Here is a 27,275-nt window from a genome sequence, read left to right on the forward strand (position 1 = left end):
TTTGTTGTTTTTATTGACTTGAATGAAAGATATTTTTGGGGTTGGTTTGCATGTATTTTTGTGTGTGTGATTTTTAGTTGAACTGATCCTTTAAATTTTCCTAATGGTGATAGAGGAAAAGTGTAGAGGGAAAATCAAAAGACAGACGAATATCTCAGTTTATCAGTAGGACGAGTGCAGTGCTGTTAAAGTGTCTGTCGGTTGCCTGATGGGAGGAATATCTCATGTTTCTTGAATTTGTTTTCTCAAGTTCAGCGATCTTAACTCGGAGCGTGTCCTTTATGCAACGTAGAGACCCAGAATGGTTGATGAGAAAGTTTGTGACTTTATACTGTTTTGTAAATGAATTATGAAAATCTAGTTGTCAAGAAGAAAGGCTGGTTATCAACTCTGAATGTACGGAGTACACCACACACAGTAGCCTGCACTATCAATTAGCCCCCAGCTTGGGGACTTTAGCACACGGAGGCATGTCGACTATTCAAGGTGCCTGAACGAGAGACGTTACAATGGAGAGAAATTGGGAAATTATACTCAAAGAACTTGAGTATAAGAAACATGTTACCTGCAGCCTTCTGAAATTAATTTACTGTAAAAGAAATAAAGATGACTTTTTTCTTTGTTTAAATTTATGTAAAGATGTAAATCACCTACTCACACACAATCTTAAATATAATATATTTATTTGTATGATCTCATCGAGATTGTTGTTGAAAACCGAGGCACACTGAAATCAAGTACTTTTGGAGAAGTCCCACATTAGTGCCTCTAAATGGCTTAAAAACACACTGGTCCATAATTCTTAGAGCAGACTGATAGTTTTCTCTAATGTGTTTTTATGACCTCAAATTTCATAACAGAAACCATTTCCATTTGCAAATGTAGGGCTTTTACTTTGTTTCTCCAAGATCATACAGTAAAGATGCTTGGTTCTGAGTGTGCCTTCATTTTACAAACTATATTCTTCAAATGCAATTTGATTAATCAGATTTCTCTTTAATCATTTTAACATGTTCTGTTCATGCATCTTATTTTGAAAAACGGGCATAGTCAACATGTCTTCTTGTGCTAAACCTGCCATTTGATAAGTTTGTCCTGTGTGTGCTCCATTATCATTCAGACTTGATAACTAGCTTTTCTTCAGTTAATGTTGTCATACTGCAACGCCTTTCGTTTGCAAGGAAACAAGATAAAGTCGCTGACTTTCCCGTCAACTTGCTGTGGGTTTACCATAAAGGCAAATTCATTAGCAACACACCGTGGTCGTCTGGACAGCTTCACGAGCACAGGTGGATGTTTTCTAAATGCAGAGAACGTGTGACAAAAAGAATATTGTTCATCAGCTGCAGTTCGTGTAAGACCTGCAGCTCTTGATGGTTGGATGAGATCCAATCAAGGAAAAACAGCTGCCATATATAAAAAATTCCTGGATGTGTGAACATGGTGACACCACAAAATATCTCTTCTGGATTCAGGTCCACGTGGATTTACCTTTACAACAGAGACAGAGTTTGAGCCATGCATGATGTCAGACAGCAAGACCCCGATGACACAACTGTGGTTTCAGCTTTCATTTCCGCTGTGCTGCCTTCACCCTGCTCATGCCTGGGCGTCTGCTACTGAACTTCTTCTTTAACCCAAAAATCAGCAGCCGCAAACACAAACAAAGCAAAGGTAGTCAATGAATGCTTGGAGGGGCCGACACAGAATCACTACGTATTCATATATTGCTGCAAACAACATGTTCAATCCATTCTAATGCCATAAACATGGCATGCAGCTCAACAGTATACACATTCAAATAATCAGGGGCTGTCAGATCCCACCAGTGTGTGAGTTCCATCTGTAAAAACACACACTGTCTTTATACTTACTGTCTAAAACTATTCACTGGTTCAATCGGCGGCCTTATTACTGTGCTTCATCAATAGGACGGTCACGCCACTGTCACATACTCATGTCCCCTCCTTCTCCCAACATGTCTGCAGCAACCTTTTTGTTAGATGACTATCTCCATGCCCCTTTAGGTTGACCTAGTAATTGGCCACCAGATGTTCCAGATGTGACCATACAATGGCATTTCACACGCTTCACCTTAAGAGTGCGCACGCATGGGGACGTTGTACAATCAGGATTTTAGCAGCAGCTTTTCATGTTTTTTCATTTTCAAGTTCATCAAGTCAACACTTCTTGACTGTATCAAGCCTTCTGGACTTGATACAGTCTTCCAGAGAGTTCATGCAGATTTCATCACACTTAGCTCAGAAAATGACCCATGGTCCATAGTTCATTTTTGTTGTACAAGTTTATTGATGGAGTAAGGCTTCATATTGCACATACAGTACATGAAGAGGCTGAATAATTTAGATTCATCTATAATCTGCAAAACCGAACAACCAAAGACTGGCTTCTGTCCCTCTTGAGGGTTTAATGTTGACATCATGTTTGGCAGCTCATACAAAGGGAACATTTTACTGCACATTCTGACCACATCTGTCATGACTACTACGTAAAGCAACAACACCTGCACACATCATGTGGAAGTTGCCAGTATCAACACCGTTAAGAACAGTTCAGAAAAATACTTACAAATGAGTTACAGGGTCACAACTTTTAGTTCATCCCCAGGGAGACACACGAGGCCTTTCAGTCCTTTCTCAGGACATTTCATCCGTCACTGTGTGTGTGACAAAAATCTGCAAGGGCTTTCTGCAAGTCAGGAGGGTGCATGCTCACACACCGCCAGATCGTAGGTCTGTGTCATGTGTCGGAAAAATGCGACACACAGTATACCCCAGCAAACAAGCTCCAGTTCCCTGAACATAGCAAAGATAATTCAGTAATTTTCTGGTATAATATATGGTTCGTGGACCTTTTTGAAAAAGTGTGGGTTTATGTGCTCAAATGAAAGATTTTGAACTTGTAAAGTGACACCCAGAAATAATGCCAAAGTGAAGTAAATCAGCCTCTCTATAAACCTGTAAAATAAATCTGCATGAGAAATTCAAGTTTGCACATGTGTAGAAAGGATTTCTATTTGTAAAAAATAATATTGTCCTTGTGTAGAAAATATTTGCATTTGTAAAAAAATAAAAGAAAAAAAAGAGACCGAATAAAATCTGTGACATCAGCAGTGACGTTACACAAAGACACTGAAAAAAAGAAGTGCTTCTGTGAACATCTGTTTGCAGATACAAAGCAGACAACTGCGTGTTAAACTCAGCGCTCAAACTTCCTGGACTACGGTAACAGAGATCCCACTATATTGGCATTAAGACAACTTCACTACGGCAGCTTTGCTTGTTTACAATGGACAGGTTGGTTTGCAGAGGTGCATGGATCAGCTGTACTGTGCTCTTTTCTGATGTGAGCAGGCCTTTTGTAGGATAAACTGATTGTTGGTGTTTAATATTTATTTCATTTAAAAGGAAGCTCTTTAATACATGTGTTGCACCAGATCCAGCTAAAAGCTCATTTCCATGTGATTTGTTGACACCAATACAGAATATTGCCAATCTTTATTTGCTGGTGGCTACATCAAAATATAACTTGTGATATAAACTGTACAAACAAGGCAGTGCTGCAACTGAATTCTTCTACTGTCTCCTATTAACCACCACACTTTAAAACATCTAGTGCTCAGGAATTGATAACATACAGTAACTCTTAATGTTCCCTATGGCAGTGACACAGATTGACCCCCCCGCCCCCCTGCAAACGACAAACACTTGCACATGAACACGCACTGTATGACGGCACAACCGACCAGCAGGGGACTCATGGGAGCACTTCACAAAACACTTCATCCTGCTGCTGGATTATCTAAAAGAAAAAAGTGTGTGTAGCCTGCAGGTATAATCCTGTCCAGCATCCTCCGTCCCTGCTCAGGCTTCAGCACTGACGGCTGCGTCACCGTTCTGCTGTGGTTCTTTCAACAACGTTTCCACTTCCTGTGAGTCTGCTGTTTCATTCTCTTGCCTGACCTCCTCTACTTTCTCCTTGTCTCTCTCCTCCTCTTCCTCCTCCTCCTCCTCTTCCTCCTTTAATTCCTCTTTCGCCTCCTCCACAGTCTCATTCTCTTGCTCCTCTCCTGGTTCCTTCTCCTCTTCATCATTAACCTCTGCAGGTTTACTGAACACCTCTGTCTTGGCATCGTCATCTGTCACTGTGACATTCTCCAGCTGGTCTGCTGGAGCTGAAGGTTTCCTCTTAATAAAAAGGAGGTTACAAGTGGCCAGAACCACAGCGGCGAGGACCACCTCGCTCCCTGCCAGTATGAAGACATACATGTAGTTCTTGGTGGCATCGAGCAGCCGCCCTGAGTCAGAGGAAAGAGACACAAGGAAACAGATGAGAGGATAAAATCCTTCCGTCTAAGTCGACAAACTGCCATAATTACAGTAAATTAGTCACAGCATGTCTGTCCACAACGCTGTCTACTGAAAAATTTGGTTTATACATCAGCAAATAGGTTTTGAAAGAACAGACGGCAACTGGATTACACTGTCTTTTACAACCCTGTCTCCTGGAAAATAAGTTTATATATTGTGTACCTTGTGGTACTCAGGCTGGATGGTGGACATACAAAGGGATTTAAGACTATGACACCAGAGTCTGGGGTTCACATCCAGACTCATTGGGCCAGTTTCAAAAAGACATGTCAGACTGGTCTGTAGTGTTGGTTCAGTCTTCATTTAGCTCATAGTTTAGTCTAATGTTAGTCAGACTGTTCCACAAAAGAATGACTTATTTTAATCCAGAAACATTAGACACCTTAACCCCCGGCTAACTCAGGCCTAAGACCAATGTTACCATGGTAACAATCAATAACACCTAACAACAAAAAGCAGGAAAATATGGCTTATTATTCCACTTAAACTACCATTCTTCCTGAAGACAAACACTTTCTGCTGGGGTAAATGGAGCTGAGCAGTTGGATGCAGTTCTTCTGCCAACCATTTCTTTTATTATAAAATGTCTTAATTTACCCAGAATTCATTGTAGCACAGTCTGGTTTAAGTCAAGAACTAAACTCCTTTGTGCAACATACGGATTCAGACTCAGTCTATCTGAATCTGACTGTTTGTTATATTTAAGACACAGTCAAAGTCTCTCTTTGTGAAACCGGCTCCTTGCAACAAAAGCACTTTGGTTAAGGTTAGAGAAAGATCATGGTTCTGTTTAAACACTGTTAACCTTTTCTGTATTAAACTAGACCAGAGTCTTTCCCTAACCTCAACCAAGTGCTGCAGTAATGGAGCCAATATAAGTAGGATAGCCTATTGTTCTGTAAGATCGCACATTCTGGTGAAAGAAACTACATTGTCAGTATATTAATTAACATCAATTCCTCATAGCATTAATAGAAAACATAATCCAGTTGGAGTAATGTTTCCTTCCAAACATATTTGCTGTTGCAAATTAGTTGTATATAAATTTATTATTTCTTGGAGACAGAGTTGTTTCCCAGTGGTTACAATTACAACTAGAGAAAAATTGTTCGATTGTTATGATTAAAATAAAACGTGCTCTGCGAACGCATCATTTGGGCTCCGTCCTGTTATGGGGTCAGACATTTTTGTGAGTGTGCCATGAGTTGGAAAAGGTTGGGAACCACTGGTCTAGCATGCTTATTCATCTGAATGTGAGCAAATATATTTAGGGTGTTGTTTGCAGACAGTTGCAGAGCAGCTGTTTGTTCAAACTTGGGGTAAGTCTTCAATATCAGTTTCAAACCTTTATCCAGAAAGGAAGTTGATCAAACCAGTTTGCTAGCTCTATGCTCAGGGCTGCGCGATGTGTTGTTGCGATTCTAGGTTTTGTGCATCAGCTCTTGTGTGTGGATTGTATGGCGACGCATAAAAACAGCCTCACAAAATCACATAAAGATATCGTCATGGTAACATTATGGTTGCCATACATCAAGAAGGAGTATGATTTTCTAATATGAGCCGGTCAGAGGCAGACACAGGGACAAGGAGGAAGAAAACACCAACACAAAAACGTTGGTGTGTTTCCGAGTAACAAGACAGACCTTGATGGTCATCCATTAAGTATCTTTGGTTTGGTTTCTGTCTAAAGAGGGGGCACAAAACGGCTTCAACCACACAGCTCGTCAGGATCCGGAAGGCCCAGTTCCTTTCTTTGGCGTTGGCAATGAATGACACTGAGTATACGTATACGCCCTGTTAGATCCTAGTAGGCTTAGTGTCAATAAATTCCCCTGTAGCAAATCATTTCTCCAGTGCCACCTGTGCCATGACGGGCTCAATGCATGTACTACTGTCAGCAAAACCTTTTCAAATGGGCACTTTAGTGCAGTGTGTGCATGTCTTGGTGCTTACTCACCTGCACCAGGTGGCCCCACCAGCACAGCAATGGCCTCCATGAGCAGAACCAGGCCAATGGCACTGGGGAACCTCTCAGTGCCAACTATTGCCATGAGAACCTCAAATTGCAGGGCTCCCACCATGCCGTAGGAGATGCCAAAGAAGACACAGTAGACCACCAGAGATGTATAATCCTTGGCCTGGGTGCAAATATGAAATTGTGAAGTAAGAGCAAACCTAGCATGTTTAGGTTTTATATCAGTGAGCTAAATGTTTTCTTTTCAGTTCATATAAGGAGCAAGCATTCACATACCTGTGACCCCACCAGGTCAGTGGTTCCATTGAAGATCAAAGCAAAGCTGAATAAGTAGACGCAACGAGGCCGCACCCAGCTCAGCCCAGCAATCACACCACACGTGGGCCGTGAAAAAATGTCAATGAAGCCCAGGATAGTGAGCAGCAGAGCCGATTTGGTATCTTCATTCCCCAGCTCTTTAGCATAGCTCACAACGAACACTGGAGGCACAAACAGCCCCAGCACCATGATGGAGGCTGCTACAGTGTAGATGACAAACCCGCAGTCTTTGAAGACAGAGAAGTCCAGCAGTTTGGCTTTGGGCTTCTTCTTCTTCCTCTCTGCTTCCTCTGCTCCCTCCTCTGTGTCCTGCTCCATGTCCTTGGTTGGGATGGTCTTGGGGGCGACCAGAGGCTTCATAAGGGCCCCACACACACAGCAGTTGAGAAGAAGGCCACCCAAGATGAGGAAGCCCCCCCTCCATCCGTACTGGTACTGGAGGACCTGGCCCAGTGGTGAGAGGCAGCACAGGGCCACGGGGCTTCCAGCTGCTGACAGCCCATTGGCCAGAGGACGCTTCTCACTGAAGTAGCGGTTTAGCATAATCAGAGATGGCTGGAAGTTGAGGGCTAACCCCAGACCTGTGGCACAGGAAAGCAAGTTTTATACTGTTATACTGTCATTCTGGTATACTTACTAGATCCACAGTTGGTGCGAACAGGGACTTGTAAGTTCCCCAAAAGATTGTTGCTTTGAATGGATTTACACTACATACACCAGTGAGACAAGCATTGATTGCTATTTTTATCAACAGGCGCCAGTCACACTGGGAATCGCTGGCATTTATGAAGCTAATATAACATCAGCAATAGCTGAGGACATAATGTTGGCATCGCTTTCAGTGGCTATCTTTTACGTTGATATCAATAGGAAGGATTAATGAAGAAAACTAGACAAAACTAAACCAAAAATCACATGACTAAAGTTTGGCTAAAATTAATTTACATTTTCTTCAGAAGACTAAATTAAAAACATGTGTCAAGATCCTGACTCCAAAGTCCTTGCTCCACTCAAATATGTATTCATTACACTAAGCAAATAAATGTGAATATGAAATGACAACTCAGCACCTGGATGGAATTACCTGCATTTATGTATCAATTTTTCTAAAATATGATCATCTCTTCATCCACGTTAAAATTATGAACAAACACAATCTGTTTTAACTTATAACACATATCATTGTGTTTCTTGTCCATGTTGAAAACATCATTCAAAATTCACAGTGTAGCTCGAAAAACTATGTGAACATCTTGGCTGATGACATCAACATTGGAGTCTAATCAATGAAACCAGATTGGAGGTGTGGGTAAGAGACTCAAACATTTACAGTTTGCTATTCACATGACGCAGGTGCTGATGTGAACTATGCCTCGCAGAAAATATATCTCAAAACTTATGATTAAGAATTGTTATTTGCTTAAAGCTGAAAGGGTTAGAAATTCATCTCAGAGAGTTTAGAGCTATCAGTCCACAGTCAGACAGACTGTCTATAAATGGAGATGATGTAGTTCTGTGGCTGCTCTCAGTAACACAACAACAAACCTCAGAGTAAGAGGGTGTTTTTCAATAAAGACACAAAAGATTCAAATTGTTTGTGTCATATTACTGTAGGGACACCGTGTTTGTCTACATTTATGACTTAGATGAAGATCAGATCACATTTGATGACCAATCAATCAATGCAATCAATCCAAAACCAGGTCATTCCAAAGGGTTGAGTGACTTTTTCTGGTCGCTGTATATCCTCATATCAGCTTGTACTATATACTGTACGCTGTGACTTTACATCACAAGGCCTGATGAAGCGCAGGTAGGTTCATCCATTCTTGATAGAAGATGTCAGAGGTGTTAATACTTTCAGCTGACCTGTAATGACCCCAACAGTGAGGTAGATGTGGATGATGCTGGTGGAGAAGGAGGCAAGGATCATTCCCAGAGAGGCGAAGAGGCCCCCCACCATCATCACTGGACGACAGCCAAAGCAGTTCACCAGCATGCTGCACAGAGGACCTGGACAAAGTGTAATGAACTTAGTCAGCTCTGTGTCAAGGTGGTCTGGCACCTATATATCAGTGTGAGATACTGCATGTAATAAGACATTGTTGGGGGTTTTAGAAGATTATAAAATTAAGGTGATACTGATTTTCTGATCTGACTTGAGGCGAAAAATGAAAAGTATTTAATTTTGTCGTTGTCCAATCCAATCAACATGCTACATTCAAATAATCCAAGTTTATTAGCATCTGATTGGTTGGTCTGGCCATATAAAAACTGATGCAACAGTTACTTCACTATCACTTCAGCTCTGCTCAGTTGCTTGCACTCTGGTTACCAGCCTATTTCACCCACACTCAGTAACTTGAGTCTGATCAGAATAGCCTGGTTTTATTGATCTCTACATCTGACAGATTTATTTGGCTACTTGCAAATTGTGGTTTTTGTGATTATTTATTGTCAATCCAACTATTTCACTCTGAACCAATACGGTGGACTGACTAACCTACTTACTGACCGTCCAGTCAACATTACCATTCCTCTATTAGGGCCATGCCGCAAGCATGATTTAAAAGAAGTACATTTATTAAATTTTAAGCAAGAGTCTGTAAAGGTGTATTCCACCAATTCTACATGGCAAAGTTACTTTAGTGATGAGTACAATTCAGCCTGTGGGAAGTTGTTGAATATTTCTGTGGCTCTGAAAGAGCTTTGACTTGTTTAAGAAAATAGTAGTGACAGCTTGGCAACTACAAAGTGTTGGACACTATAGGTGTGGGGAGTTGTATTATGGGAAATGTAAGATCCAGTGTTTTTGGAGGTTAACCCATGCTAGGGACGGAGAGTCAGGATATCTCAGCCGCAGCTTTACTGAACTGATACTAAATCGTTGGAGGACTTTAAAAAGTGCTTTTACAGTGGCTGAAGCTTGTTACACATTTCCTGACTGAGGATCAACAGACACACGGATCATTCTAGAAGCAGAACTGTGAGGGAATCAAGGAATCTGTGTAATAACTGATGGAACCGTTCCATGGTTCCACCACTCTTCTTACCGGCATCACTTCACCAAACACCTCTGCAAGACACACACACACAGATCGAGCTGCACAAGTGAACTAGAACAAGATGGCAAGACCACTACATGAACTCCACGCTGAGATGGAGATCGCCAACCACATTCGCAAAATGACCCCCGAAGAGAGAAGGGCGTATCTCAGGAGAGAGAGCTTTAAAGAGCTGAGAGAGATGGAGATGGAGAGAAGAAGAAGAGTTGCTCTGGAGGAGCTTCAGAGGAGCAGGAGAGAAAAGGAGGAAAGAGATAGAGAAGCTGAGAGTGTGAGAAGGCAGAAGGAAAGAGTTGAAGAGGAGAGGAGGAGGCGGGAGGCCAAACAGAGAGAGGAGGAGAAGAGGAGGGAATATTATCAAAAGGCCCTGGAGAAAGAAAAGCAGCAGCAACTGAAGACAGAGACACTTCAGTGGAAAAAGGTCATGATGGTGCAGGAGCAGCCCATCATGAAACCCATATACACCATCAGTGATCTGAAGAAGGCGCAGCAGAGGAGGCGCGAGGAGGCGGAGCTTCACCGTGTGCAAGACAACGCCAGCTTGAAGGGCCCGACCTCTGTGGTGAAGAACCAGGAGCAGGGTCAGAGAAAAACTCTGATCAACAACTGGGTTGGAGAGCAGACGACACGCTGCAAGGAGGGGCTCCACCCAGATGACTCCACCCTCAGCTCCAGGGCTGAAGGAAAGAGCCTCAAGTCTCAAGCTACACCAAAATCCACCAAGGCCCTGCACTGGCTGCAGAAGAGACTGAAGTCTGGACTCAGTCTCAGAAAGAAGCAGGATGAGGATGAGCTGGAGAGGAAGAAGGAGGCTCGCAGACTCAGAGAGCTGTATGGACAGAGGAAGTGCATCAGCCTCTTGTCTGAGCAGATTGATGGTTACTACATGTCCAGGAACCGCATCCTCAAAAAATCCATGTCCTGAATGGAACCCATCCTTCTCTCCCTCCCTCCCCCCTTCCCCCCTCCACCAAACCCCTCCACCCCCTTCCCCTCTCTCCCCTCCAACCCCACCTCTACCCCCCCCTTCTCTCTCCTTGTCTAATCCCCCCCTCTTTTCTTTCTTTTCATGATATGAACTGGTTTAATAAAACCGTCTTGTTCCTATCAACAACATTTGTGTTTCTATGTTCCAATCACAGCAGTCTAGAACCGGGCCTGCCATACAGTCATGGGAGTGGTAAGAAGGTGAATATGGGTGCTGCCAAAATTTTCAAACTGTCCCTTTAAGTTTACTTGAACAGTTCATTTTATCCATAATTTTCATTTAGTCCTGGTTTGGTTTCGAAATTTAACCCCCTTGTTAAAATATTTGAAATGAAATGCAGGAAGTATTACAGCCAGTGCAAGTAATGAGACAGAATAAATAAACATTACACAGCACTTGGTGATGGTGTTGCATTGGACTGGATAATACTGTAAGATCTTCATGTTGTTCCTCAATCTGAACAGAAATTGCTTAAATATGGTATAAAGGCAGATGTCCATGTGTTGTTTGATTATAGATCAGGTCTAGGTTCTATATTAATACTGTGAAAGTATCAAAGCCTCAGTCCACAGAGAAATGCACACAGCCTGTATTCAGACACTGAGCCTTAAAACCAGCCGTCAGGACTTTGTGATGTCACAACAAAACAGTCAACATCCTTTATCTGAAATCTGCCATATTTTTATTGGATCACTCAGAAAACAGTCAGCCAATCAGAAGAGAGGCTCAGAGTCTCCTCTCTTCTGATTGGCTCACCAACCTGTTGTTACTAGAGCTCCAGAGAGAAGCCTGAGAGAGGAGATGTAAAACTACACTGAGATGGTTTTTGGTTCTTAAAACCACAAATATATCTTCTTATGATCACTACTTCAAATAAAACACAGAGAAGAAGAAAATATTGAGCTTTAACAAAAGATATCAATTATGGGTTTGCATTAAAGCTACACCACACTTTTTGCTACTGTGTCTACCTGTTGTACATGTGTAGCAGCAGCCTACCTGTCCCATAGAGCATGGCCAGCAGTATGGAGGAGATCCAGGCAGTATCGCTATATCCCACCCCAAACTCCAGGATCAGCTCTTTGAAGAATACACTGACCGCTTTTGGGAAAGCGTAGGAAAAGCCTGTGATGACGAAACAGCCGGCCAGCACTGCCCAGCCCCACCCTCCATCGGGTGCCTTCACTCTGTCCGCACCCACGTCCACCGCCACGCCTCCCATGATGTCTTAGGGCTGTGTCTTAACAGACGCAGATAGAGAAGCTAGAAAAACAATGGAAATGACAATTAGCTGTTGGATTGAGTTTCTCTGTAAATGCACGTAATTCAGTCCTGCACCATGACTACTGTCTATCAGGAATAACAGTTTAATATTGCCACCTTAAATTAACCTTGATAAACTTATGAATTTATGGAATTGCTAGAAACTCTTCAAGTTCCATTTGAGCCAAGCAGAACCCTCCAACCTGCTATTTGTCCCCATAATTTCTGAGAAGAGCACACCGTAGTTCAAATAACAAAAAAGAAGAACAGAAATGTGATCCTGCACAGTGTGTGTGGGGCTGCAGAGAAGTGATGCTAACTGTAGGTTAAGGAGGTTAAAACAGATCCTGATGAGCACTGAGGTTGGGCCAGTCCCCAATAGGAACTAGAACAAAAATCCAATCCAAAAACAACATTTGCATTTCTATGTTTATCTCTATTTTAGATATAAAGACTTTCTATTACTGAAAATGGATTTAGTTTAATTCCTTTAATTCCTCTTCTTCGTATTTATTAGTTATCCAAATCAACTTGCATTTTTTTCAGGAAGCAGTCGACCAATCAGTAACCCTTACTTTCTGTTTCTGTTCTCTTCTAAATTATCATTGTAAACTACATACAGAGGCTTCAGAAATTCAGACCACTTTGCACCCTTTTTTTTAAATTTCAAATTTATAAAACTGCTGTTTTTGTCCATCAGTCTACTCTCAACGATCCATAACCACAAAGTGAAACTATTTTTGGAAATTTATTAAAAATCAAAAACTGAAATCTCTCATTACAAAAGTACTCAGAGCCTTTGGCCTCAAAATTCCTCAGTGTGTTTTCTATTATTTCATATTAAGAGTTAAAGCACATTTCTCCCAGTTTTCCTTTTAGAGAGGTTTATGGGCGCCAGTGAAAAAATTAACTGCAAAGGTCTATTAGACTGGATTATTAGGCCTAGAGGCCTTGAAGCTTCAAGTATTACGAAGCTTTTCATTGTTTTTGTATAAAGTTTATCCTACAAATAGTTATTAAATATGATTTGGGTTGAAGTCACATGTAAAACAAGCACATTTCCAGAAACTACAAGATGTTACCTTTCAAATGAGGTCTCATAAATGCATTTTGGCCTTACAGTTCTTCTGTTGTAAGCTTATTACATTTACATATGCAAATAGAGGCAAAGCTCTAAAACAGGTGGGCTGTTAAGAACACAAGTGTGGTGGTCAGGGTGTTTCTTTTGGTCAGTTTTTAACTTTGTTTGGACAGTGAGGAAACGGCTTGTGTCTCCATCAGCTCATTTACAGGGAGCTGGAGGAACGAGCTGTGCGGTAGACATGCAGGCTGGGCTCAGCCAACAATCCAGTGTCTCCAGATAAGATGGTAATTTCAGGCCTCACGCTGACGGGAAGGTGACGTGACCAGCCTGACTATGGATCAACAGACACTGTGTGTTTCAGTCAGTCTCTCCCTGGGGAGTTTATGCTGCATTATTACACAGTCATAAAAAACTTTGAAAAATATCCTGAGGTCATTGTTGGGAGTATTGTATGGACTGTAATATATTCTTTCAGAAAATGTCCTCTGAGTCTCCTTGGACGGCAGATAAAGTCTAGAAACAACTCAGATATTGATTTTGTTACAGAGCAGTGCCACAAAGTCCTCAAACGTTTTCCCGGCACAATGTTGACAATTCAAAAATTTTCACAAGGCCTTGAGGGGTAACATGCATAAAATATTTCAATAACATTATGAGTAATTGTTAATAATTTAGCTTTTTATAGCTGCTGTTATTAAAGCGTGATCTTTTATTATCAGCATTTCTTATCCAGAGGGCTAATGTACAGTATGGTGAGATATATGTGTATGGTATGTAACTATACATGCTGCATGAAGTCGGCTCAAGACGTTAGTCATTACACACAGAAAAGCGAACATCATGTAGAATTTCAAAAAGCCAGGGATGTTCTTGTAGCTCAGATTAGTCTGGTTTCATCTTTAAAGCTGCGCTAATAAATATTTGTATCATTATAATGGATTCAATGACTATGTGTAATGTCAAAGGTGTTGCTCACAGTGATGAACCCACAGAGAATTATAACCTCAATCTAGTGTAGTACCCCCTCAGCCCTACAGAGCGTTTTAGCTTACTTTAGCTCATTGCTTTGTGTTGGCCCACTACTTTGATGTTTCAGTTCAGTCTAACTGATCTCATCAACCTCATTTTCAGCAGCAGGCAGCTGTTCTCAGCAAAAAGAAGCTCTGATAAATCCACCGTGCACTACCTATCTAGTAATAGCAGACATAGATGATGAGCTGGTGAACATAGTAGATGCTCTACGCATTGTGGCGTAGAGCATAGATAAAGATAGAGTTGGTGGAGCTCAAAACAGAGCAAAAAGGAAAGTGAAAATTGGAACATGACTCCAAATTGATATTGACTGTGTTGCTTTACGCCTGTTGGGTGCGTAAATTAGCAACTGTTAGCAAACATGTTTGCTGAAACAACTTTATATTGCAATATGTCAAAGTAGTTAGTTTGCAGCCTGCTACGCTGCCCTCTAGTGGCAGAGACAAATGAAAGCTGCATGAATGTAATGTGAAAGGTGTTGCTCACAGTGATGAACCTACAGAGAATTATAGTAATGATGCTTTAAAATCTTGATGTGGAAACAGCTTTACAGACCAAAACAACAACATAAGATGCCTTAAAGCAGTGGTTCTCAAACTTCTTCACATTGAGGACCCTAAACTGACACAATTTAGACCACAGACCCCCATCTGATAAGATTTTTGCTTTTACAGTATATGTCTTACTATAGAAAGTTTCAGGCCCATGACCAAAATACTCATTCACTCTGTCATTGTATTGCTTATAGATGGAATTATAGTGAAAATAAATGATTCCCCTTTTTGCTGGGAACCCACAAGAACCCCTTCAAGGACCCCTGGGGGTCCCTGAACCCGACTTTGACAACCACTGCCTTGAAATAAAACAATTGAAAGCATTCAGACTATAATAAGAAGTGATGTAAATAAAACAAAATGTGATATGGTTTAAATTTTTTATCATAATAAAAAAAAATTAAATTATTAAGAAACATTGTAGATAATGTGGCTAAACTACATTCTCTTCATTAGAAAAGATAACATTTTAGTGAGATGTTCAAAGCCATGTGACCCACTGAACAACAGGTCAATAGGATCGAGGAAATGAACACAAGAATACTCTGTAGTTTAAAAAAAAAAATAATAGTGCTGTAAGCAACTCAAGCTGAAATTAAGAGGAGAAAAGATTATTGATTAGCCTATAGTAATGCAAAATACAGTTTCCTAATAAAATAATCATAAAATAAATAAATAATAATAATAACCACTAATAATTGCCATTATGCCTGTCACATGAAAATGATTTCGATTTTTTTTCACGTTTATTTATACGTTTATTATTTATTTTACATTAGGATACTTTGAGAACACTGAGATTTAAGTAAAAGGTTTTAAGTTTAAATACCAAAACGCTAAATATAACTTGTTATGGGTAAACTAACGTCAGTCTACGTAGGCTACCATACCTGCATCATGGGGATCTCTGTCTGGATGCCCCTGCACACCTTATATAACTCTGTCATGACATGGACGGCTGGCTGGGATGGTGCGTGAAAACGTGCACTAAAATAACAATTTGCGCCATATGACGGACATTAACGGTCCCAGATCTAAAAAAAAAAAAAAAAATGTGGTTGTTAATATTAATGTGTCCCTGTCACTGTGACAGACGCCTCGCTCTCACCAGTCCGCCACAGACTTGCATGTGTTTATAATAATAGGAGAGATTTGATTATCAGTCGTGATGCCCACACGGTGACAGCTGCTGAGTCTCTTACCGGGTGATGCTGCTGAGAGTTGTCCCTCCTTCAGTCTCCTCCCTCAGCTCTGGAGCCTCGTTTCTCCCCGCACGTCTGCCTGCAGACCCTGCGAGAGTGGCAAGCCTCATGATGCTGGGTCCTAAAGCCTCAGGTTCACAGTCCTCAGCCGGCAGTGACTGATGAAGACTGTTTTTGACCTTTTTAATTACCAGTGTGGGACAAACTGGGACTGGCAGGCACTCTTATGTCTTTCTATCTCAGTGTTTTCAACAAGATGAATATCAGTGACCACAGGGATCTTAAATGTTGAGGTGCTGTAACTTTGATTACACATAATATACAGCAAAGATCTCAACATGCTGTTGCCAAAGCAGTTTACACATGATTGAAATATTATATTTCACATATAGTATGTATATTAAATATATGTGTCAAATACTGATGAAATCCATTGTTTGATTTCTATAGAATATTATTCAATATAATACAAAACAAATTTATACCGTTTAATACAATCATCAAATATCATACAGATCTGTAATTTGGAGGATTGTCTTCTCTCACTTGTCAAAGCTACGCCAGAGTAAGTAATAGTAATATTACTCGTCATTATTAGTAAAATAACCTTCATGTACATGTCGTGCATAAAGTCAGTCGGGTGGGGCTTTGGAAGTCTTTTTCTTCTATATTAAAGGTGTCCTACAAAAACTCTTTTCCTTTTCAACAGAAAAAAATGTTTATGTGTATGGGTGACACCTACTATGTTTAAAACGGTTATAATTGATATTCTAATAATAACAATGTATCAAATGACAAGGTGAAAATAATATGATAATTGAAAGGGGTCACTTTTAGTGACAAATCTACAAAGAACTGTCAGCTGAATCTGGGGCACCCCTGAGCTTTACAGAGTAGTGGGTTTCAGCTCATTGTTAAGCTGTCCAGCCCACAACTTTACTGTTTTGGCTCATTTACTACTTTCATATAACCCTGCCTTACCTCAGCTACTCCATCCCACACATAGAGTAACTATTTCAATAGTCAATCTTGAACTAATCACAACCTACAAGGTCTTTCTCAATCTTTGCAAATTTGAAATCAAATTGCATGTTGTGTTTTTCTCAGCTAATCAGAACTGAGTATAAATCAATATATTCAAACAAAGTGGACTTTCGTTGAGTGGTTTATCTTTGGAGACATGGAAGGTGGGATGGATGCTAATCGTCTGGGGAGGCGGGAATTGGGCACTGCGACCACAGGACCATCATAGGAAATCATCCATTGGGTTTTAATGATCAGCGTCATGAGATCGAGATGATGACAAAATTGCGGAAAATAAGGCGGGTATAGAGGACAACGTCAAAAGTATGTTAGGACGTGGAGACGGTGTACAAGGGAATCTTTAATTAGTTGTGTCTGGTCGACTGAACAACTGAGACTGTGAGAGTGAATGAGGGAGAATTTTTATTTTAATTTTTTATTGACAATCTTTATAACAATCAAAACGGATAAGAACATTATAGGCCAGAAGAAAGAAAATGAGTAAATACCTAAATAATAAGTAAATAAATACATTAATAATAATAAAACAAAGGAAAATAATAAACTTAATAAACGAGAAAAAATATATGAAATAAAAATAAAAATAAAGGGACAAAATAAGTTGGTATTAAAGTGCATAGCTATTCATATAGATGTTGGGCTTTTTTAATGTAACAGCATTTTACATTATAATTTTTAAAATATTATTTCATTTATATATAGGTGTGTTTTTTGAAAAACAACATTTATGTATAAAGTATTTTGCTAAAAGTATTTTTTATTATAGTATAGTATATTGTATTTATTATTATTCCCAAACTCTTTTTTTAAGGGGAATAAAACCTGAGGGTGGCAGTAAACAGACATCGAGGATGCCAAATGTCATTTAAAAAGTCAACGAAGAAGAAAAGGAGTAGGAAGTCCTTTCTCTGCGCGTTCACGGATTTCCCGGGAACGCACCCGTAAACTCAGCCAGTCTGCGAGTGCGTGAGTGCGGTGCAGTCAGGACATTTGGATCAAGCCACACTCTGCAAATCTAACACTATTACAGGTGAAACAATAAACCATCCAGGTGTATATTCGTAACTGCAGTTAGTACGTGACCGGAGCAGTGCATGTTGCCGCCAGAGAAACAAAACTGATACATTTTCTGTCACGTGCTAGATGTCTTTGCTAGCTAGCTGACAGTACAGCAAAGATACAGCTAAGTAGTTAGATGCTAATAGGTGTTGAGGCAGAAAGACAAACGTGAAAACGTTAGAGACCAAGCTGTCACCCTCACTCTTAACGTTAGAAAGACAAGTAAAAATGTGGCTAAGCTACAACATGTAATGTCTTAGAAATAGCTAGTTACTTTTTGACGTTGTTATGTTTCACTACTCTGCTTTAAGTGGTCGACGTATAGACTTCTGTTTGTACACAAGTAAAAATTGATAAATTGAAAATATACAAATGACTTAAGTTTCACAGGCAGTGTCTTGTCAGTAACGTCAGACACTTATATAAGTCCATATGTCACAGCTGGTTTGAAACTAGCAAACTAACTTAAATATCACACGTTTTATGGATGCTAAGTAAGCTGTCCAAGCCTTAAAGAAGAAAAAACACTGACAGCAAGGCAGGAGGAAATTTGAGGACTGGGTGGAACTACTGAGTATTACAACAAATGTGTCTTTCAAACCTAATTTCATGGAGTACTTTTACTTATTCTGTTCAGTGTTTGTTATGTTGGCAGGAGACTACATTTTTGCAGGCTCTTTAATACTGGGTTCAATGATATATGACAAGAATCATATTGTGATTGTTTTTTCAGATATTGTGATTGCAATATGAGTCAAAATTTTTGTGGGAATTTTTGAGTGATGAAAAAATGATGACGATGATGTGATTTTTGCTGGGGTCTTTACCAAACAAGCATGATGTTCCCTTATGTCTGGTGAATATGATTTGTAGGCTGTGGCATCTCTGTAGCCCCACAAAGCTGTATTAATAATGTTATGGCACATTTTACCTTTATCAGAAGACTGCAGCTTTTGATAATATTTCAATTAATTGTTCAGTCCTAGGTCTCGTGGTCTCCTGTGTGGTGAAGTCAGCTGTGATGGCCAAGCTCCAGGGCTTTGAATTCTGGAATAAGACCCTGAAAGCAGCACAGTTTGTGGTGGCACCCATGGTGGACCAGAGCGAGCTGGCTTGGCGCCTGCTGAGCCGCAGACATGGTGCTCAGCTCTGCTACACCCCCATGCTGCATGCACAGGTGTTTGTCCGTGATGCCAACTACAGGAGAGAAAACCTCTACAATGAGGTTTGTGAGGAGGACAGACCTCTCATCACACAGGTGAGGATCAACATCAACAAGGTCTTTTACGGTTTGTTTTTGTTAATGATGGTACTTTGAAGTGCTGGTGGAAATATCACAGCATATTTTTCATCTTTGATAACCCCGGGGAGTCACGGGTTTGTCACAAGACATATTATGTCACATTACACACACTGACATATTAATATTGTTCCTCATGTGATGTTAAATATAAATCACAGTGTTCTTTTCCCTGTGTGTCAGTTTTGTGCCAATGATCCAGAGGTGTTCCTTGAGGCGGCTCTGCTGTCGCAGGACTACTGCGACGCCATTGACCTGAACCTGGGCTGTCCACAGATGATAGCTAAGAGGGGTAGGCACAGTTTCTACAGAAATTAATCCTCAAATTCTCACCTAGTGGTTGTATCAGAAAAGATACTGATGCTGACCTTACAAACAACATAATCAAAACTAATTCTGATGCTTGTTTCCAAGGTCACTATGGAGTCTTTTTACAAGACGAATGGGAGCTGTTAGAGAAAATGAGTAAGTCTTGTCATCTTTGGGTTCAGCAAACATATCAGCAATGCAGAAATTTTAGTAGTTTATCTGAAACCAGCAAATTCTGAAAAAACACACTTCAGAGGTCTAGCACCAATTTTCCCTCAACTGTTTTATTTTTTGTTTTATAAACCACCGCAGCATCTCAAACTAAAATGCCACCGTTATCTTACAGTCAGGTTAGCCAATGAAAAGCTCTCGGTGCCCATCACATGTAAGATCCGTGTGTTCAAGGAGATTGAAAAGACAGTCTGCTATGCCCAGATGCTGGAGAAAGCCGGATGTCAGGTATGATCACTGTGATAATGTTATCATACTGTCACACTGTGTGAGTGTTCTCCCAGAGCACATCCTCCCTCCTTCATTTTTTCGCAATTATTTTTGTATTTTTTCCTCCTAGTGCTATTTTTAGTTAATTTAGGTAAATAATATCACCATTGATAAATTACTGCTGTTTCTGTATATATGTTGTTGTTGTATTTAACCTTGGTTTCTATAAACTCAGCAGTATTTTTAAGGTTAACGACCTGTTCAAAATCAATAAAAAATGGAATATTAAAATAAAATTATTGTATTTGTAGTGTTCACGTTCCTTTTATATTAGGAATATTGGGCTTATTATAAGTTTCAGAATATTTATTAGTATATATCTGAGATATTAGCCTTAATTGCAGTTTTAGTAAGAATTTGAAAATTCTTAACAGTCTTACATTTTAGCTTTTTTCTCTTCCATTTCTTTCCCAGCTGCTGACAGTGCATGGCAGAACCAAAGACCAGAAAGGAGCCATGACGGGTATCGCTAGCTGGGAGCACATCAAGGCAGTACGGTGAGCTACCGCCTCTTTGCTTCAATTCTTCACTGTACTGTATTTAATCTGAACATTTGTGCAGCTTTTCCAGTGGTCTCAATTTAATAATATAATGCCTCATCATCTGATTATCCGGTATTATAACAAAATCAAAGAGTCATAGTGCTGAACATTTCCCCTTTCCCTTTTCCTGTGATACATATCATATTCATTAATTGTTTGGTGTTCTTCTGCTACAGGAAAGCAGTTAATATTCCAGTGTTTGCTAATGGCAACATTCAGCACCTGAGTGATGTGGAGCGCTGTATTCAGGAGACAGGGGTTCAGGGAGTCATGAGTGCAGGTTAGTGTTTCATTATGTTCATTACACACATTTTTGAAAACACGTAATATAACGTACTTTCCTTCAAAGGTTATGCATTGTCCTGAAACGACCTCCTTTTTTTTGTATTATTTTTAGAGGGGAACCTCCATAACCCAGCGCTGTTCGAGGGCCGTAACCCCCCAGTGTGGGAGATGGCTGAGGAGTATCTAGAGGTGGTGAAGCAGTATCCTCCCTGCACTCTGTCCTATGTACGAGCCCACCTCTTCAAGCTCTGGCACCACACGTATGTCTGTCTGCCCCAGTCTGCATGTGTCTCTGTACAAATGCATTTACTATAATATAATATAATACAACTCCTTACTGCACTGACAGTTAGTTTAGGGAGATAAAATTATTTACATTATCTGTAGATAGTAAATAAATATACATATGGAGCTTAGCCATTTCTATGTAGTAGTGTCTCAGTCACATATAATATTTAATATAATATGTTTTAATGTAGGAACAATGTCTTGTTGCTGTGTGTGTGTGTGTGTGTGTGTGTGTGTGTGTAGGCTACAGATCCACCATGACCTGAGAGAGGAGTTGGCCAAGGTGAAGAACATCGAAGGTTTGGCTGACGTCAGCAAAAAGTTGAGGCTGCGCTGCCAGGTACCCAGACCTATGAATAAAATTTCAAAATAAAATTGTACCTAAATAAAAACCACGTGACAAATGAATTGGGTCTCATACTTGTTGTACATGCAAGTGACCTTATCTCTGCCAATGGCCAATGTTGACTAAAATCTTTTACACAGAGCTGTTTAATCAGTCTTATCCAAGCAGACTAACACTAACTGGATGAACAATGATTGGTGTGATGTGTCCGTACAGGAGGAGATAGCCAAAGGAAAGGATGTGGAAGAGAAGGAGAGCAGCCTGCCCTTCCCCCACTGGATCTGCCAGCCATACGTCAGGCCAGTGTGAGTCACCACACTGTTTTTAGTTGCCTATATATAATCATTTTACTGGCACAGTTTCATACATCAGTAAGATACTTGTGAAAGGACTTCCTGACAGATGATAAAATAAACAGATAGTGAAGAAAAATCTTTTTAATCTTACTGTCAACTGACAAAACCACACAGGCCAAAGGAGCCAGTTGCCAACGGTAACAGCAAGGGTTCAGAGGTGAAGAAGACAGTGTGTCAGAAGAGAGCGCTGGAGGACTCTGATGGATCTGCTGACACCCTCTCTAAAAACAAACAGAAGAAGAGATCCCGTAACCCCAACAAGAACTTTTGTCCCGATCAGAAACGTGAGTCTGGCCCATCACTTCCTGCTCAAAATGCTGAGGTCCTAATCTGAAACATACAAAGTCTGACTGTGTTTTTCTTTCCACAGCCAAGTACATCAAATGTGAACAGTGTGGAAACCCCAAGGTAAGTCAGTTTTAACACAGTGTGTGTATGAATGTGTATTTGATTCAAGGTGACAGAGGAGCCCAAATAGAGTTTAGGTTAGTTATGTAATGTCAATGTAAATAATAAGTCATAAGGGCTAAGTTTGATATAACGATATATGTGATATAGTGTGTATATATATATATATATATATGAGTATATACATACATATATATATGTTGCATTATGTGTTTTCACTTGAACAAAGTGAGCCCTCTAGTACATTTGTTTGATGTTTTATTTTGCTCTGCAGGGAAATAAGTGCGTGTTTAATCTGTGTAGAGGCTGCTGTAAGAAAAAGGCCTTCAAGGAGGTGGCAGACTGTCCAAGTCAGTACACACACACACACACACACACACACACACACACACACACACACACACACACACCCACACGGCATACACAGATAAGTGTTTTTTTTATTTTTTTCATACTTCATATTCATATTTTATTTAATCTTTTCCTTGTCAGATTTTTTTTTTTTTTTTTTAAAGATTAAACAGGTACATCAACAAGGAGGCTTGACATGTGCCACAGGTCATTTCATCAGCCTGTACAGTTGTGGTTCAGTCTTTGGCTCAGCTGTTTGGAGGAAACAAATTCTGCTCCAAAACACACAGGTTAACATGCCTCGTTATGTAACCCAGACTCATGGAATTGCCTTAATTATGACAGACAGTCACTATATTTGGGTCCTGGTTGGGGTGAAAATATTTTGGTGCTCCATCCCCTCAGGATCCACAGCTGGTGTCTGTGCCCAGTTAACTGTTTCAGTGATAGTGGAATCTCTGTTCGTTTAGTATCTGTTAGTTCTGAGACAGAGCTGCTGAAATATTTGGTAACAGGAAGCATTAATTGTTTTCCATAAATTTAGCAACAGCTAATTTCACTTCTAATGTGAATATTGGTAGGACACATTGTTAAGATTAATTCTAAGATGTGAAAATGTTAATTAAATTAAGATTCTATTAAGATATTAAATGTATAAATTGGAGCATCATATTAAATTTTTAGTTTTACCTCTTTAAGTTTATTTGTCACAGTTCGATACATTTCATATTTTGGTTTGAAATAAGGCAGGGTGTTTTTCTAAGTACAATACAAGAGGTACGTCCTCAGAGCAGCGCTACTTCTTCAGGACATACTGGACGCTACGGTGACTGGATATCGGAAAATGGGACGAGCCTACCGCACTGGAGCTAGCTGGTTAGCATGATAACTTCAGTAGCAGAAAATAAGTGATAGAAAGAGGGTTGATTTCCACACCTGAGGACAACTGTTGGCAAGCAAGGGAATAAAGTTTGAGTTTTAAGCTTCTTTTGAGGGCTGCGTCCAAACAAAATCCGTTTGAAAGTGAAACAAGGTTCCTCTCCTTCTTCCCTTGCTCCCCATCCCCACACCAATCATTTCCATACTGTCCCATAGCTTATTCATTGACAGTCAATAAACCAGATTTGCTTCCAGCTTGTCAGATGCAAAGATGTGCTGTTTATCTTTGTTTCATATCAATGTAAATTGATACTCTTTGAGCTTTTGGACCGTTGGTCAGACTAAGTAAGTTTGAAGACATTACATGTGACTGGCTGTGTTATTATTTGCATACTTATGAAAAAGTAGACTAACCAGTACTGAATTTAATCTTTATTACCTGTGATTGACAGGTCATGGGCTGAGGTTCAAGACCAAGGCGGAGAAACAAAAAGCTGACGAGGAAAATAGAAAGAAGGACTCGGCAGCAGAGACAGAGAAAAACAGCAGCGGCTCCCCTCAGCCTCCCCCACATCCAAGTCCAGAGCTGCAGGAGCAGTCACAGGCACATCTGCCACTATGAGCAGGAATATGGCTACCTCTACATGCACATACCAGACTGCTGTTATTGTAGGTCTGAGCCGCCACATCTAAAAGTCGGACTAACCCAGTTAAGACCATCTACATGAATAGTTCAGTTCAGATGTGCGTCACAGTAAAGATCAGTCCAGTGAGGCTGCTGTGTGGACCTACTGTGATATGTTTTGCTGGTGATGAACACATGAGGGGCGAGCTTTTGTGTTTATTCGGGCAACAGAGAGATGCAATTGGAGGATAACAACTTCAGGTGTTTGCATGTAGAGGTGACCAATGATAAGTCAGGACATTATATAAGACAACACAGCTGCTAAATAACCTCAATGACAGTTGTTTTCCAGGAAGAGACTGTCTGAATCGGACTGATGGTGGACATTGATCCACAGACCAAAACCATAAACTAGAAAAAAAATATTTTTAATTTGATGTGGATTTGCTTGGCATTTTTTCTGTGGGAAAGTTGGGAAGTTTCCTCATGAAAATGAATTAGTTCTCTACTGATTCTGTCATTTTATTTTTTAAAGATTGATCAAAGATTGTATGTGAGGACAAGTTTTAGACATTATTATTTTTATTTTGGGCGAAGTTGTTACTGAGTCACCAAAGTATGAAGATTCAGTAAGTGTCAGACTGACGGAGAAAACACCTCGTCCTGACAGACTGTATTGCTTTCATTTAAGGTCATGAATGTGGTTGCATTTTCAAGTGATGACTTAAACTATTTATTTTGGGTTTTATGTTTTGCCTGTAGTGCATTGACTGTATGTGCCTTTTGATGAAAACACCACTGCCTATCCAGATCTGATCTGAAGGGAGAGGAAGATCAAAGTGGTGCTCCATCTGGTGTTGTCTAAAACTCAGTGACGACACAGTACAAAAGAAATGTCTCTACTAACTATGAACACTATGACATTTTGTGAAATATGTTTTATCATCTTACACCCAGACAGTGTTTAGCCTAGCTTAGGACAAAGATTAGCAGCTAGCCAGAGCTCCATCAAAAGTGGGAAAAGAAATTAACCAACCAGAAACTTTGTTTACACATTGTACTTTGTGCGTTTGACATAGAGAAATCGGAAAATACATATTGTGACCTTTGTATTGGCAACTAACTTACTTAACTAAAGGGTGGGGGCACTAGCCTTATTCTGTCCAAAGGTAAAAATCCTCTGGTGCTGGTGCTTCTGTTCCCCCATGCATTCTTTGTGCTATGCTAAGCTTTAGATTTTTATATTTTCCACAGACATGGGGATGGTTACAATCTTCTCATCTAATCCCCTTGCAAGATATTTCTTGGAAAAAAATACATTCCTTTCAAACGTAAACCTCACTTATCCAAGGTTTCTCCATCCAAACGTCAGTCATCTATTTGTGAGAGTTGACGTAGATGAGTTAAGTAGATCATTTGAGCTGGTTAGCATTATATTAGCCTGGATGAACTAAACAGCAAACACAGACTGGGGTCGAGATCTTTGTGTCAACTTGTTTACTTGAATTGAAAAACTGAAAAATACAAGACGGGTGAATACAAATCGATCGTCCATTTTATCCAAAGACTCAAGTTAGCTAGCAGGAAGCCTGTAATGTACGTAGAATTGGATCACACTTGTTTTCTTTGAAGCTTGAAACCGGAAGATGCTGCTGCTTGTCAGACTCAAATGGACCTCGCAGATGTTGGAGAAAGTAAAATGCTAACAAAACTGATTATTGTCTTGATAAATACATGAAAAGGTGATGGGAAATGAGGTCTTAATTAGCCCTGCTGTTTCTGTTATGATTTATAGTGTTAAATTACATCCAGCACATGACAGGTTGATTTGGTGAAAGGGCATTTAAGTTCATCTGACTCAACTCTGGGTGTACGTCAAGACAAAAATAAAAAGCTGCTCCACCTTCACACATTTTTATCAGCATGAAGTGTTACTAGTAATCAGGTGAGGAATCAGCATTTGAGATGTCACTCTAATTATCTTAAGCTTACCCTTAAGAATTTGAAGTTGTATCGCTCTGCTTTATCTGAACTGGGAAGTCAGTCAGCAAGATCTTTGATAATTCAGCTTCTGCATTTTGCAGGTTTTCTTTTCCCTGCAGTCGAATCGTGCTGTTCTGTCAAAGTCGATATATACTGAACAAAAATACAACAGCAATACTCTAATATGTGCAGTTTTGTCACACAAAAACCAATTCCACAGATGTTACATGTTTTAAGGTGACGTGTATTTGGCATGCTGAATATCCACCAGAGCTGTTGCCCATGAAGTGAATGGTCATTTCACCACCATAAGCCATCTCCAAGGTCATTTCTGATGGGATGCCCTGGACCTGTGTGTGTGACTGTGATGCAGTTCCTGACAACATTAAGCAACTTCAGAGCCATTGAAGAGGAGTGGGCCAACAATCAACAGCCTGATGTGTAGCTCTGCATGAGGCAAATGGTGGTCACCGCACACACTGCCTTGTTTTCTGATCCACGACCTCCCGCAAAATAATGCACATTCGTAGCCCAAGTGAGTCATGTGAGAGCCACAGTGCAGAGCCCAATAAATGCCTTCTATCAAAATAATTTCTTTAAAAGTAATGTTTTGGCATTTTGCCTTCATTCTGATAGGTACAGTGAGCGCGAGACAGGAAAGTCAGGGACAGAGAGAGGGAATGACACACAGCAAAGGCCCGTGGGTCAGACCCGAACCCATGGCCGCCGCAGCCAGGACCAAACCCACGTGGTACGCACTCCGCCAGATGAGCCACCGAGGCACCCTAGGGTGACCCTTTGTTGTGACCAGCCCAAGGCACACCTGTCAGGTGGATGGATTATCTTTGCAAAGCGGAAGTGCTCACTAACACGGCTTTAAACACATTTGTGAAGAGAAACAAACCCCCTGTTTGTGTCCAAAAAAGCCCAAATCTTTTATTTAAACTCATGGAGGTAAAGTTGGTTTTATATTTTATTTCAGTGTAGTTTTTTATGTCCCCACACCAGCGAGGAGGCCTTATGTTTTCCTTTTCTTGTGAGCACGATATCTCAGTAAGGGAGGGAATTTATTCATATTTGGCAGATACGTTCACTTGGATGAAGCGGTATGTGATGGGTCATGAGCT

General features: G+C 40.3%; 2 protein-coding genes across 3 annotated transcripts; one reads left to right on the forward strand and one right to left on the reverse strand.

The window, feature by feature from the left end:
• Nucleotides 1–2,286: 2,286 nt before the first annotated feature.
• slc16a3a (solute carrier family 16 member 3a) lies at nt 2,287–15,942 on the reverse strand. Of its 2 annotated transcripts, XM_056400409.1 has the most exons (7): nt 15,873–15,911; nt 15,561–15,704; nt 11,737–12,000; nt 8,554–8,697; nt 6,643–7,265; nt 6,349–6,529; nt 2,287–4,318 (listed from the first exon to the last, which is right to left on the reverse strand). In XM_056400409.1, exons 3-7 carry the CDS (start codon nt 11,957–11,959, stop codon nt 3,885–3,887), a joined length of 1,605 nt encoding a protein of 534 aa, XP_056256384.1. In that variant the 5' UTR covers nt 11,960–12,000; nt 15,561–15,704; nt 15,873–15,911; the 3' UTR covers nt 2,287–3,884. The 2 variants fall into 2 exon arrangements, with proteins under 2 accessions (XP_056256384.1, XP_056256385.1); XM_056400410.1 differs by lacking the exon at nt 15,561–15,704 and having other exon boundaries at nt 15,873–15,942.
• Nucleotides 15,943–17,844: 1,902 nt separating this feature from the next.
• dus1l (dihydrouridine synthase 1-like (S. cerevisiae)) lies at nt 17,845–26,073 on the forward strand. Its single transcript, XM_056402455.1, has 14 exons — nt 17,845–17,946; nt 18,956–19,233; nt 19,459–19,567; nt 19,690–19,740; nt 19,931–20,043; nt 20,500–20,582; nt 20,804–20,907; nt 21,025–21,172; nt 21,444–21,540; nt 21,763–21,851; nt 22,017–22,186; nt 22,273–22,310; nt 22,585–22,660; nt 23,993–26,073. The coding sequence occupies exons 2-14, from the start codon at nt 18,997–18,999 to the stop codon at nt 24,160–24,162; spliced, it is 1,485 nt and encodes a 494-aa protein (XP_056258430.1). The 5' UTR covers nt 17,845–17,946; nt 18,956–18,996; the 3' UTR covers nt 24,163–26,073.
• Nucleotides 26,074–27,275: the final 1,202 nt, after the last annotated feature.

The sequence above is a fragment of the Seriola aureovittata genome, chromosome 17, assembly GCF_021018895.1.
Source record: "Seriola aureovittata isolate HTS-2021-v1 ecotype China chromosome 17, ASM2101889v1, whole genome shotgun sequence".
Lineage (NCBI taxonomy): Eukaryota > Metazoa > Chordata > Actinopteri > Carangiformes > Carangidae > Seriola > Seriola aureovittata.

Excerpts from the sequence above, each read along its gene's own strand:
- slc16a3a (XM_056400410.1), bottom strand. The coding sequence starts at position 11,959 with ATGGGAGGCGTGGCGGTGGACGTGGGTGCGGACAGAGTGAAGGCACCC. Across the intron at positions 8,698-11,736 it reads GGCCATGCTCTATGGGACAG|GTCCTCTGTGCAGCATGCTG; the intron begins GTAGGCTGCTGC and ends CACTTTGTCCAG. Across the intron at positions 4,319-6,348 it reads GGTGGGGCCACCTGGTGCAG|GGCGGCTGCTCGATGCCACC; the intron begins GTGAGTAAGCAC and ends CCTCTGACTCAG.
- dus1l (XM_056402455.1), top strand. The coding sequence starts at position 18,997 with ATGGCCAAGCTCCAGGGCTTTGAATTCTGGAATAAGACCCTGAAAGCA. Across the intron at positions 21,541-21,762 it reads AGTTGAGGCTGCGCTGCCAG|GAGGAGATAGCCAAAGGAAA; the intron begins GTACCCAGACCT and ends GTGTCCGTACAG. Across the intron at positions 22,187-22,272 it reads CTTTTGTCCCGATCAGAAAC|CCAAGTACATCAAATGTGAA; the intron begins GTGAGTCTGGCC and ends TTCTTTCCACAG.